The 14,058-nt window shown below is 44.7% G+C and overlaps 1 protein-coding gene across 4 annotated transcripts in view; it reads left to right on the top strand.

Annotated features, from left to right (window-relative positions):
* Positions 1–13,720, top strand: part of Abcc12 (ATP binding cassette subfamily C member 12) — a 59,517-nt gene extending 45,797 nt beyond the window's left edge. For 3 of the 4 annotated variants that reach the window (XM_076838297.2, XM_076838295.2, XM_076838296.2), the window contains 7 exons: positions 4,760–4,849; positions 7,458–7,647; positions 8,100–8,259; positions 9,400–9,478; positions 10,499–10,612; positions 13,363–13,527; positions 13,634–13,720. In XM_076838297.2, the coding sequence (XP_076694412.2) occupies positions 4,760–4,849; positions 7,458–7,647; positions 8,100–8,259; positions 9,400–9,478; positions 10,499–10,612; positions 13,363–13,527; positions 13,634–13,720 (885 nt within the window). The remainder of the gene's footprint in view (positions 1–4,759; positions 4,850–7,457; positions 7,648–8,099; positions 8,260–9,399; positions 9,479–10,498; positions 10,613–13,362; positions 13,528–13,633) is intronic. The other variant, XM_076838298.2, reaches the window with a different exon arrangement.
* The last annotated feature ends 338 nt before the right edge of the window (positions 13,721–14,058 follow it).

Here is a 14,058-nt window from a genome sequence, read left to right as displayed (position 1 = left end):
TTCTGTTTTTTTAAAAATAATTTTTTATCTATTCTCTCTATATTTTTTATTTGTTTTAATTAGTTACACATGACGGTACAATGATCTTGACATATCATACATTTGAATCAGATGGGATATAATTTCTCATTTTTCTGAGTATACAGGTTGCAGAATTACATTGGTCATGCAGTCATGTATATACCCACAGCAATAATAATGTCTATTTTATTCTGCTGTCCTTCCATTCCCCCCTTCCCCTCCCCTCCCACTCCAAGAAAATAATTTTTTTAAATCAATGAAGTGTTTTAAATTTCTCTGAGGACATTTATATTATTAGAGCCCCCCCCCCCCCGCCACCGCCCTTAGACTCTTTTCTCTTCTTTGACTTATATATATATGTTTGTTCCTGGGTCACTTCTTTTTCTTTTTCTTTCTTTCTTTTTTTTTTTTTTTTTTTTTGATCTATCCAGTTCTTGCTCTTTCATGCCATTAGATTTGCTCAGCTGTTTCCTGCTCTGTTTCCATTTAAGCATGGGAGAGTGGGGTGGGTTGGGTTTTCAGGGCTTCTTTGGCACTTGTGAATTCCTTCCTAGGTCTCTCTTCACAGGAAGCTTCCTGACTATGGTGGGCTGGGTGCTGGGGTTTTCCCACAGACTGGGAGCACTGCAGGAAAACACCCAGGGAGCTGGCCTTTAGAGACCCACATGCTAGAATTAAAAGGGAATTTTAATCTAGGTACGATTCCTGCAGCCCCAGGTAGTCAGTTCAATTTCTTTAGAGAGGAAATTGTGTGTATATACATGTGCTCACAACCTGTGCCTAGGGATACAGTGTGTCACTGGTTGGAAGATGGAAGTGAATAAATGGGTCCAATAGGAGTCTCTGTAGACAGACTGTGAATTTGCCAGGCTCTTTGTGGGCTCCTCCTCACACCTGGAGGCTCTCCAGATGCTGCTAGACAGAAGGCTCTTTAAATCCCTTTAGCCCATTCTGCTTCCATTTTATCAAAAGGTTCTCATCCTCTTTCCAACTTGCAGAAATTTGTAACTCTCTCATTCAATTTCATCTCTTTCCAATCCCCTTGCTGTTAAGGGTCTATTCTATTTGGGGAAATTTTTATGGTATCATTCTTAAGTGTTATTTTGGGAAAGAGGAGGGACAAAAATATATCTTCTATACTCTTAAGGTAAGGAAAATAATGAATTTTTTCTTGGGTAGCCAATTTCCCTCATGGATGGATGCTTTCATTTGTTGCTGCCTAGTTAAAAAAAAAAAAAATCAAACAGATGATGTTGAATGGTTTCCCTTAATTGGTCCAAGTAAAACAGCTTGCCCCATCTAAGGTCATGCTTTTGGGCAATATCATTGGCTCTCGGTGAAGTTGTTTCCAAACGTTCCTGTAGGGGGTCAGAGAAGAATTTGCACACATTGAGGTTTCTGGGATGGCTTCTCCAGCTGGCTCCTGGGGCTTTTCCAGCATTAGACCCCTTTGGAGAACACAGAAACGAAACAACAGAGCTTCACTTGAGAACAGAGGACGGATGAGAAACACCACAGAGCAAGAAAGCCAGTGTAAAGTAATGTCCCCTCCCGTGGTGGAGGAGAAGAGGCACCTGCTGGGGCCAGTTCTGTGCTGACGTGGACATTCTAAACCTGGGTGGGCTGCCCAAGCCCTTGGGAGATCATACTTCTCCTGTCCTTAATGAAATGTGTATGTGCCTCTGTCAAGGACAGGCTCCGTGGGGTCATTTGCCAGCTCTCCCCTGAGCAGCTGCTGTGAGCCAGGAACTGTACGGGTTGTTGTGGATTTAGCAGCAAACAATCTGACCGCCCTGCCCTCATGGAGCTTACATTCTAGTGCAGAGCTGGAATAAATAGAGTGGCAAGTAAATAACCAATAAGGCTTCAGGAAGTGCTGTGAAGATAATAAAGTGGGGTACAGTGACGGGGAAGAGGGAGCAACATTACAACCAAAAGCCTGAGGAGGCCTCTGCTGGGGGGGTGACTTCCGAACTGAGACCAGAACAAAAAAGAACAAGCCACAGGAGACTGGGAGGAAGGGTGCAGCAGGCAGAGGAGCCGGGGAAAGGCTTGGGAGCCTGAGCTTGGTGTGTTGAGAGTCTGAAAAAGGCTGAATGGCCTAAGCAAAGTGGTAAGAGTTGGCAGGGGTAGAATGTGTGGCTTTGTAAGTCAGGGAAGAGGTGTTACCTGTATTCTAATATGCACTTGGGCGAGATAATGCTTTTTCTTTTTTTTTTTTGGTACTGGGGATTGAGTCCCCGGGGTGCTTAACAACAGAGTCATATCCCCAGCCCGTTTTGTATTTTATTTAGAGGCAGGGTCTCGCAGAGTTGCTTAGGGCCTTGCTAAATTGCTGAGGCTGGCATTGAACCCGTGATCCTCCTGCCTCAGCCTCCTGATCCACTGGGATTGTTGGGTGCCAGCATGCCCGGCAGATAATGCTTTTCCTGTGGGGCTGTCCTGTGCACCTGAGGATGTTCAGCAGCCTCCCTGGCCTCCACCCATTAGATGCCAATATGACCTCCCTTCCCCCCAGGTTGGAACAACCCAAACTGTCTCTAGACATTGCCAAATGTCCCCTGGGGACATAATCACCCAGGTTGAGAGCCATTGCTCTAAGAGAAATGGGAAGCCCTGGCCTGTGTCGAGCAGGGAGGTAGGTGCAACGGAGACCAGTGAGGGTCTGCGGCCACTGCTCTTCCTACTGCATTCACCTGCTTGGGCTCCACGGCCTGCTTCTGTGAGGGTCGCTTGTTGCTTTCCAGAGCTTTCTCACCTGAGGTTTGCCTGGTGGACATCTCGTCATAAAGACCTCAGCTCACATAGTCCTCCCTGCCCACTGTAGGCTGGCTCCCCACCCCTAGCCTTAGCCAGTCACCCACAGCTTCCTGTTTTATCAATACCCTGTTCTTATGGTTCCTGAAATTTCCACCTGCCAATCCACTAGAACGTAAGCCCACATGTGCAGGGTCTTGTCTATCACGCTCAACCTTGGAAAACGAGCACCCTGGCCAGTACTGGACCCATCACTATAGCTTAATAAACGTGTGTCATCTCTGTGTGTCCTGAGAGAAGACTGGTCCTGCCTCTGACTCTTTCCTGCTAGGCTAAGCCCAGAGGCACAGTTGGAGATGTAAGGGATGGGGTTCTCACAGCCACAGCAGTGCCTGAAGGGAGTTAGTGGATACATTAACCCTCAGAATCCACATGTTCCACATCACAGATTCAACCACCTGCAAAATGAAAATATTCAGGAAAAAAATCACTGTGTCTCTACTGAACATGTAAACTAGTTTTCTTGTCTCTATGCCCTAAATACAGCGTGACAGCCTTTACATAATGTTTACATTGTGTTAGATATTCGAGGTAATCTAGAGGTGACTTAGACTATTTGGGGGGAGGTGCATAGGTAAGATGCAAATACGTTGCCATTTCATGTAAAGCATCTTTGGATTTCCGTATCTGCCAAGGGTGATGGTGGTGGTGTCCTGGAATCAGTCCTTCAAGGATACTGAGGGATGACTCCTTGCCCTGGCATGGAACAACTCTGTGGTGTGGTCCCTCTGGTGTCCCAGGGCAACCCAATCCCAGTTGCCTGCTGCTCTGACCTCTCATGAACACATACCTGGGATTGGCTGCCTTCCCAGTCTCCCTATGTCACCCATCCCCTCCGTGCTTTCTGGGTTCACTACCTACACCCTGTGTGTGCTAAAGCTGCTGCAACAAATTACCCCGAGCTTGATGACTTAAAACAAGAGAAACTAATTCTCTCGTGCTTTGGAGGTCAGATGTCCACAGGCAAGGTGTTGGCAAGGCTGTGGTCCCTCTGAGGCTCCAGGGAAGGCTGTTTCTGGTCTGGCCAGGCTGCTGGTGGCTGCTGGCATTCTTTGACTTACAACTGCCTCACTCTAGCTCCGGCCTTTGCCTGCCTATCCCCTTTTCTGCTCTGTGACTTATCCCGTCTCTTGTAAAGATACCTGTCACTAGCTTTAGGGTCCATCCAGGTAATCCAGGATGTTCTCAAGATCCTAATTATATCTGCAAAGGACCTGTTTCCAATGAGGTAACTTTTACAGGTTCCAGGAATTTGGATATGGACATATCTCAGGCAGGTGGGGGAGGGGGCATCCTTCATCCTAAAACACTATTAGCCCTAAATCTCAGGGTAGCCTTCTGGGATATCCTGGCCTCAAGTGGGTCATCTTATAAAGCCATCCCTCTGCCCTACATGATTTTTCTTTTTTTAATACATGATTGTCTCATGTGTAAAGCGGGCAGATAGGCTGGATGGTTTAGTGGTCTCCTGTGGTGGCTGAGCTTTCAGTTCCTTCTTGGTGTTGGGCGGAGAGTGGGGAGGGGCCCTTGATGGAGAGCCCATCCAGGTGCTGGGAAAATTGATACCCAGCAGTTCTGCCCCCAGGGAGCATTCCCGCTGGACGGCAGGTCCCCAGTGCTCAGACAGAAAGGCGAGTGATAGAGTGGTGCAGTGGTGGTGGGATGATTCCCACCATCTGGAGTGCCAGGGAAAATGTAAATACCATTTGTTTCCAGACACAGAGGAAGTGTTTTAAGGCAAAAGAACCCGACAGGAATATATCTCCACTTTGGGGTGCCTGGCTGGGAACGCAGGCCTCCTGTGCGACTGGCCCCTAGTGAGAAGGGGGTGGTGATCCTCAAGGGCAGTCCTGAAAGGTGGGAGAGCAGAACCCAGAGGAGGAAAGGCCTCTAACGGCGACTGCTTGCTCCTTTGCAATAGCTAAGTGGATTGCTCCAAGTGTGCGTGCGGACAGGAACGGAGACCCAGGCCAAGTTCACCTCCGTGGAGCTGCTAAGGGAGTATATTACGGTAAGAACCCAGTGTGTGAATGAGAAGGGACAGGCCTAGGCGGGTATTTAATCTTTTTTTTTTTTGATGTGAAAGGGATCTTTTTAAAAAGTCAAATCTGACCAGTCACCCCTCTTCTTTAAACCTCTATTTATAATACAAACCGAAGTCCTTGGTGTTGAATGTGAGGCTCTTTCTATAAAATAAAATTCTTTATAGGCGGTTTATATACTCAGGAAAGACAATTCAGTGGCTCATTTTGGTTTCTAAAAATTAATATTTGATTAAAGTTGTAAACTGAAAAACAAAAACAGCTTCACTTCTCTTTGAGAGTTTTTCTGTTCAATTCACAGCTGCTATTACTGGGCAGCTGAACCAACCCCTGGGAGGAAAGAGACTGGCTGTATAACACTCCCTGCTCCAGAAATATTCACAGTCAAATTGGTAGGAAAGTTGGTTTTATTCAAAGCCAACTTCTTTTTTTTTTTGTTTTTTTGGCACTGAGGATTGACCCCAGGGATACTTTACTACTGAGCCATATCCCCAGCCCTTTTTATTTTATTTTTTTATTGAGACAGAGTCTTACTAAATTGCTTAGAGCCTCATTTCATTGCTGAGGCTGGCCTGGAACTTGCAATCCTCCTGCCTCAGCCTCAAGAGATGCTGGAATTGCAGGTGTGGGCTAATGTACTTAGCACAAAGCCAGCTTTAAAGGAAGGCAAGAGAAACTTAACTGCTTCAAAGATTCTACCTCTGAAATCCCTGAAAATTAGCAGAACTTTCAGGAGAAGAGGCAGGGAAGGACAAAGGACAGGAAATACACATATGCAGATTGAGTTGTCTTGTGTTAGACAAGCTGAAGTGGGCTATCTCCATTCCCATCTTCGGCCACCCCCCCACCCCCCCACCCCCGTCAGGAGTCAGGGTAGGGGGTTGGAGTCCCCCTCCCCCAACCCCCACTCAGCACGAAGAAGCCATTACCAATTTCAGATGGAGGACCCTGTTTTAGTGCTGTTATTCTTTTGAAAAGAAGTCTAAGCGATCCTAGCAATCTCTTTTTAAGGGCCTTTGAACAGTGTTTGGCCCCACTTACAAACTTAATTAAACACTTAAAACATTTTAAACTGCATTTTAAAATTTAATACATTCAATTTCCTTTTAAGTACCTCAATAATCTGATTTAACAAACAAGCCTTCCTGAGTTTGTATAAATCTAATAAATTAAACTTGTAAATATGGTGAGCTTTAGGTTCTCATGGCAGTTCCAAGGCCATATATAAACAGAAAGCTTTTAACTTAAAATTGTGTTTAAATCAATTATTCAATTTTATATTTTGAATTAGAATCACAAAGCCGAATTCTATACATATTATAAATACTTGAACACAAAGTATGCAGATTTCTTAAATTAAATATATGGTTACAGTATTGCTCCCTCCCCCTTCTCTCTCTTTCTCTCCTTTCTGAAGGATTGAACCCAGGGACAAGGATGAGCCACACCTCCATCCTTTTTTATTTTATTTTATTTTTTTGAGATCAGGTCTCATTCTTGTTAAGTTGCTGAGGTTGGCCTTGAACTTGGGATCCTCCTGCCTTAGCCTTCTGAATAACTGGAGTTACAGGTGTGTGCCACCAAGCCCAGTTATTCTTCTCTTAAATATTTTTATTCTTAATTCTACATCTTCCAAGGCTTAAAAATAGTAAGAATGCAATCATTTCCTCAGCTAATTGAAATTTTTCATGGACCAGGGATCTGGGTTGGTCAGTTACCCTGACAGGGTATATGGGATCCCTATTTCTAGTTGTTAATAGGGGACTTTGTAACTTAAAAGGAGGGGTTGGTCTTATAAAGAGGCCAAACTGATCTCCTTCATTAGACTTTGCATTGCTTCAACTCTCAGGAAGGAAACTTACATGTCTTTTCCGTTTGACTCTAAAAACCACTTGACATCCTGCATTCTTTTTGCTTCTAGTACCCTGGTTTTGGTTTCTAAAAATTAATATTTGATTAAAGTTGTAAATTGAAAAACAAAAACAGCTTCACTCTTCTTTGAGAGTTTTTCTGTTCAATCTGGTAGATACTGAAATCGTATCTGATTGAATTCTGCAAATCTCAAGTCTCAGCCTGGATTTGCCACAGCTTCAAGGTCACACTGCTGACATTGCCCAGGTTCACAGGGCCCAATGTGAACTATCCCTTCCTTAAGGAATACAGCCCCATGACTTTCTATTCCTCAAAGTACCCAAGTTGGTTCCGGCCCCCTCTATCTGGAAGGCCCTGAACTGGAATCCTCTTGTAGCTGACATCTTCTCAGCATTTCTTGGTCTCAGCTCCGATGTCACATAGACGTTTTCTCCAGCCCTCAAATACTCCTGCTTCCCTCTCCTCTGCCCACCCCACAAGTCCATAGGCTGTTCCAACGCTCTGTTTTATTGTCTGCATTTCTGATGGCTTTTCTTGTTCATTATCTGACGTCCCCACTGGAACATGAGCTTTTTTGAGACCAGGGTTCTTATGGGTCAACTTCACCATCACGAACACCAGGACCTAGAGTTAGAGGAAGGAATGAGTTAAACGAATGGGGAAATGACTAGTTATTAACGTGTCGTTGGTCATTCTGCTTTTCAGACCTGTGTTCCCGAAAGCACTCACCCCCTCAAAGTGGGGTCCTGTCCCAAGGACTGGCCCAGTCACGGGGAGATAACCTTCAGAGACTACCAGATGAGATACAGGGACGACACTCCCCTTGTTCTCAACGGACTGAACCTAAACATAGAAAGTGGGCAGACAGTTGGGATCGTTGGAAGAACGGGTTCTGGTGAGGACAAGCCCTGCTTTTGTTTCTTTCAGGCTGTTTTCCTTGGATCTGCCTTGAATGTGCTAGTTAGGCCACACCAGAGAGAGAAGGGTATGTGTGTTGGATCGGCTGTAATTTCCCCTCACATCTATCTACTGTAAATTAGGACTTCAGGTTAAATGGTTGTGTGAGTTGGAAGCGACCACACATCCGTTTTTATATTAATTAAATGAGATTCATTCTGGTGAGATGAGGCTCAGAGGATGACTCGTGTGCTAAAGGCCCCTGCGAGGACGGGCAGGTTAGCTGTGACAAGGCTTCCGCCCCCTCCCCCCAAGTGAGGAATTTCTGCCTGCACAGTCATCCACCAGAGTCATTTTCTTTGCATTAAAAATTCCTTTAATTAAATGCCGGGGTATGATGGAAGCACAAACGAATGCTGGATTTGTTGTTGTGGCTTTTACTGTTCCCAGGGAAGTCATCACTGGGAATGGCCTTGTTCCGTCTGGTGGAACCAGCGGGCGGCACCATCCTCATCGATGAGGTGGATATCTGTACCATCAGTTTGGAAGACCTCCGAACCAAGCTGACCGTGATCCCCCAGGATCCTGTCCTGTTTGTAGGTACAGTAAGGTAGCTGTTTTTGATCATCCTGCATTCCTATTTTTGGATAGTGAAACCAGACCCACAGTCCCCAGGGCTTGACTGGCCTGGGGCTATCCTGTCTCAGGGAGGCAGCATCTCCATGGGCTGTTGGTACCTGTTTTTTTTTTTTTGAGTAAAGTCTTCGAAGGAGATGGGGAACAGAGCCATGAGCTTTGCATTTCAGAAAGTACATTATTAATAAGCAAGATGCTTTGATATGTAGGGTGAGCAGATATCCTGGTTGGCCCCGGACAAACTTATTTTATGCCTGTATCCTGGCATTTCATCTGGCTTAGTAATGGCCACTTTCAAAGGTACCCCAGAGTGCATAATGGAATAGATGGATGGTAGCCTTACATGTGAAGCCATCTCTTGGAAGTGCATTAATTTATTCCTACTAAAGAGCAAACAGAAGCTGTTCAAGTAAAAGAACAGCAGGATTGCAATTTCCACGGGCCCAGGATCTGAGGTCAAAGCATGAGAAGGAAACCGCAGCTTCTCAGTTGGTCCAGTGAGAGGGACATTCCCTCAAATGGAGCACCCAATGAGGCATGGGTGTTCACTATAGGTGGCTTGTAGGAGAAATACATCTTGAAACACTAGACTTACATCCTGCCTATGAGATGCTCAACCCTGGGCAAGGTCCTGGGAGCCGCAGAGGTACTTCTGGCCTCTGAAGGCTGACTAAATTTGGAATGACAGCTTGAGTTACTGGCTTTATCTCTCTGTTTGCCAAGAATTTATGGAAGGTCAAACCTACTTTGCTGCCCAGTGACATGGAGAGGCCCAAGTGTTGTGCCTTCCTCTCTGCAGGGCTTCACATTTTTGTCTGCCTCAGTGGTCTCTGATTCATTGCAGAGTTGTGGGTGTTTGGTATCATGGCCAGGGCTGAGCACTGTTCTTGGAGCTGCAGGCTCCACACCTGCCCTCTCCTGTTCTCCCCTACCTGCCCCAGAAAGAAACCATTGCTTTGTCTTTTCCAGCTTCTAGAGGCCACCTGTATTCCTTGGCCCACGGCTCCTTCCAGCATCCCATTCCTTCCCCATGTTCTTGTCTTTGGAAGGACCCCCCCAATCCCCATTCTCTCGCCCTAGGAAATCCAGCTCCCTCTCCTCTCCTTTGTTGCAGGTACAACTTGGATCCCTTTGAGAGTCACACTGATGAGATGCTCTGGCAGGTTCTGGAGAGAACGTTCATGAAAGACACAGTAGGTTTCTGGAACTGTTCAGGATGAGTCCATTTCCCAACCTCAGTTCCCCCAGATACCTGGTCCAGGTTTAAATATGACAAGCACTTGGAACAGCACTAGGCCAGGTTTATTTTTGTGGATGCCACATACATCAGTAGAATACAATCCTTATTTGCTCTTTTTCTTTTTTAAATAAAAAGCAGCCATAGACACCATTTATTATGGTTCTGCAATGATCCAGGTAAGTGTCCTACAAGTACTGAGCTCACTCAGTCCTTGCAACAGCTCTCTGAGGTTGGTGCTCTTACCCCTCAATTTAGGGGTGCAGAAATTAAAGCTCAAGGAAGAGACATGTCCAGGTCAGTGAGTAGCAGAATAGAGACATGAACCCAAGTCCAGCTGATTCTAGAAGGGGAGTTATGCCTTATTATGAGGCCAATGGCCTCATTTACTTATCAGGACAGATAAGCTACAGAAACATAAGGGATGGTATGGCCTATCTTGGGAATGACAAATATGGCTGGTTTGAGGAGGCTGAGTCATCTGATCAGGGAGCCTCCCCGTCAGAGCTGCAGTCTCAGGTGGGGTCAGCAGGTGAGCATCCTGCCTATGAAGCCACATGGTGCCAACATGGGCATCTCTCAAAGTCACTCTGGCCTTTTGCACTGAATAAATCAGCCCTTGCCCATGACCCTGTCAGCCCCAAATGCTCCTGTCCCACAGTAGCCACCCTAAAAGCCATTTCTCCTTGTTTGTGTGTTCTCTGGAACCGTCTGTGCGTCATTTGTACTCTTTTGGTGAGTTGTCTACGGGGTTCTATGAGTCACGCTGTGATTTTAAATTATTAATGTCCGCCTCCTCCCTGGTCTTTCCCTGGTGCCTGTTTGCAATATTGAAATGATTGTTGTTTTGCACTTTCTTTTCTGCAGTAAAATAAAGCAAGCTGATAAATGCAAGAGAAGGGGGCAATCAATACAGACGATTCAGGACAATTTTATAGATCATCAGCATAAATGTGGCATTTTCTATGTTTTATAGATAATGAAACTCCCGGAAAAATTACAAGCAGAAGTCACAGAAAATGGGGAAAACTTCTCAGTAGGGGAACGTCAGCTGCTTTGTATGGCCCGAGCCCTTCTCCGTAATTCAAAAGTAAGGAAACAGCACGGAAAATGGATTGGTCAAATTTTGGATATTTCCTGCAGTGCAGCTCAATCCAGGAGACGGGGCCCGGCGTTTGTCTTTCAGCAAAGACAGAGCAATTGAGCCATTTAAAAACCGATCACTTTTTCTTAAGACAAAGTTGTGAGGGGTAAAAATTGAAAAATAACAGCCATTTTCAGCAGTAGCATTTTCCTCCCCTGGGCTGCCCCACCGGGAGGTCTTGCTTAGGTATTCTCTCTGTTCCCCTAAGTCGTTTGAGTTTGAAAAATCTGTCTCTCAACTTTTTCCCTTTGTCCCTGAACAATTCTGTGTCCTCAGAAACAGTACCCAAGACACTCAAGAAGGCCAACAGAATGCTAGCCTTCACAATTTGTAAAACGTATTCTTTTTTTTTTTTTTTTTTTTTTTTTAGTGACTTAGCTAGCCTTGCTTACTGATTTGGAGAATGCCATTTTTTAGGAAATCCCGCTCTGAATCTTTATCAAGGGTGGGACACACCATGTGTATTCTGTAGATGTGCCGGTGGCAGGGGAAAGGGAGCCAGGACTGTGCTTGGTGCCTCCTATGGCAGTGCTCATGCTAAGTGCTTCTGTGTCTTTCCATTTCTTTCTCATAATAAAGCATAACTCCCCTTCCCATGAGGGAATGGAGCCATGGAGAAATTACTGGACCAAGGTCCAGCAGAGGTAGGAGCTTAAGCTCTCTAATTTATAAAATTAAATCAGTGCTGTGGTAAGCAGAGCAATGCTCCTTCTACAAAAGGGGGGGGGGGGAAGATGTCCATGCCATGATACCCTAGACCTATAGAAAATGTTCACTTACATGGCAGAAAAAACTTTGAAGATAGGCTTAAGTTCAGGGTCTTGAGATGGAGAAATTTTCCTGTATCTCATTGGGCCTGGCCTATTCACAAGTCTTTATAAGAAGCAAGCAGGAGAAGAAGAGAGAAGGAGATATGATTCCAGGAAGGGACCATGGGCTAAGGAATGCAGGTGGCTTCTAGAAACTGGAAAAGGGCAAAGCACTTTCTTCCCAAGAGTCTGTTGGAGGAACGCAGCCCTGATGACATCTTGATTTGGGGGATTGTTGGCTTCTAAAACTATAAGATGATATATTTGTTGTCATTTTAAGCCTCGAAGTTTGTGGTCATTTGCTACAGCAGCAGTAGCAAATGTATGTAAGTGTTGTTTTTATACTGGTTTGCTGAAGGTCTCTTCAAGGTTCCTTTTTTTAAAAAATGTTATTCTAATTTGTTATATATGATGGCAGAATGCATTACAATTCATATTACACATAGAGAGCACAATTTTTCATATCTCTGGTTGCACACAATGTAAAGTCACATGGTTTATGTCTTCATACATGTACTTAGGGTAATGATGTCCATCTCATTCTACCATCTTTCCGATCCCCACACCCCTCCCTTCCCCTCCTACCTTCGCCCTATCTAGAGTTCGTCTGCTCCTCCCACACTCCCCCTCTCAAACCCCACTATGAATCAGCCTCCTTATATCAGAGAAAACATTTAACATTTGTTTTTTGAAGATTGGCTAACTTCACTTAGCATTATATTCCCTAACTCCATCCATTTACCTGCAAATGCCATGATTTTATTCTCTTTAATTTCTGAGTAATATTCCACAGTATATATATATGCCACATTTTATTTATCCATTCATCTACTGAAGGGCATCTAGTTTGATTCCACAGTTTAGCTATTGTGAATTGTGCTGCTATAAACATTGATGTGGCTGTGTCCCTGTAGTATGCTGTTTTTAAGTCCTTTGGGTATAGACCAAGGAGTGGGATAGCTGGGTCAAAAGGTGGTTCCATTCCCATAATGCTTTCCATATTGGCTGCACTATTTTGAAGTCCCACCAGCAATGTATGAGTATGACTTTCCCCCCACATCCTCGCCAACACTTAATGTTGTTTGTATTCATAATAGCTGCCATTCTGACCGGAGATGAAGTCTTAGAGTAGTTTTGATTTGCATTTCTCTAATTGCTAGATATATTGAATATTTTTTCATATATTTGTTGATTGATTGCATATCCTCTTCTGAGAAGTGTCTGTTCATTTCCTTGGCCCATTTATTGAATGTTATTTTGGTGTTTAGCTTTGTGAGTTCTTTGTATACCCTAGACATTAGTGTTCTATCTGATGTGCAAGTGGTAAAAATTTGCTCCCAAGATGTAGGCTCTCTATTCACCTCACTGATTGTTTCTTTTGCTGAGAAGAAGCTTTTTAGTTTGAATTCATATGCAACAAAATGAAATTAACCCCTGTCTCTCACCATGCACAAAACTCAACTCAAAGTGGATCAAGGACCTAGGAATTAAGCCAGAGACTCTGCGTCTAATAGAAGAAAAAGTAGTTCCTAATCTCCATCATGTGGGATTAGGCCCTGACTTCCTTAATAAGACTCCTAAAGCACAAGAATTAAAATCAAGAATTAATAAATGGGATGAATTCAAGGTTTATTTCTACATATTTGTAACATTAGAATACACCATTAAAAAAAGGAGGATGGTGAACATACAGCCTTGTTCCTCCAGCAAGCCTCTCTAAGGAAGGTGAAGTGGGTGTGATTTGAATGTTCTTTCACTTTTTTTTGTAATTTTTTTAAAAATGGATGCTTTTCTCCCTCTTTTTAATAAATAGAGCTGAGACTGTGAATTTCCCTCTTGGCACAGCTTTGGCTTGGCATGATTTTTACAGTGTTTCTTCCTTGACAGATCATTCTCCTGGACGAAGCCACTGCCTCCATGGACTCCAAGACAGACACCCTCGTTCAGAGTACCATCAAAGATGCCTTCAAAGGCTGCACGGTGTTGACCATCGCCCACCGCCTCAACACTGTTCTCAACTGCGACCGTGTCCTGGTCATGGAAAATGGGAAGGTGCAGAAAGCTGTGGTTGCCTTCACCTCCCCAAAGCCTTCAGTGGTTTGGGCATTATGGTGGGTGATTTTTTTTTTTTTTAATTTCATTTCTTCTTCTCTTTTAGGTGATTGAGTTTGACAAACCAGAGGTCCTTGCTGAGAAGCCCAATTCTGCATTTGCAATGCTACTGGCGTCAGAAGTCCGACTGTAAAAATCCCTGGGGTTGATCTGAGTGCAGGAGGAGGGCGTGTGAGATAAGTAGGATGAGTCTGCAGGAGCAGGAGCTATCAGCTCAGCTGGGTGCCCTGGCCATAGCCCCTCCCACACTTGGAGTACTGGGTCCATCCAACCCATGAAACTTCACCTTAGCTGGAAGGCTTGGGGTGGTTCTGGGTGGTGGACAGAGGCAGACGGGAGCTAATGGATTAAAAAGCTGCGCCTCACCTCCTAAAATCCCAAGGACCCCTCATGTGTAGTCATCAATATCATCCAAGTACCTGAGAATGGAAACATTGTAACTTTCTGTTGAAAATCAGTCAAAGCAAACAG

The sequence above is a fragment of the Callospermophilus lateralis genome, chromosome 18 (assembly GCF_048772815.1).
Source record: "Callospermophilus lateralis isolate mCalLat2 chromosome 18, mCalLat2.hap1, whole genome shotgun sequence".
Classification (NCBI taxonomy): domain Eukaryota; kingdom Metazoa; phylum Chordata; class Mammalia; order Rodentia; family Sciuridae; genus Callospermophilus; species Callospermophilus lateralis.
This window is presented reverse-complemented; position numbering and strand designations above follow the sequence as displayed.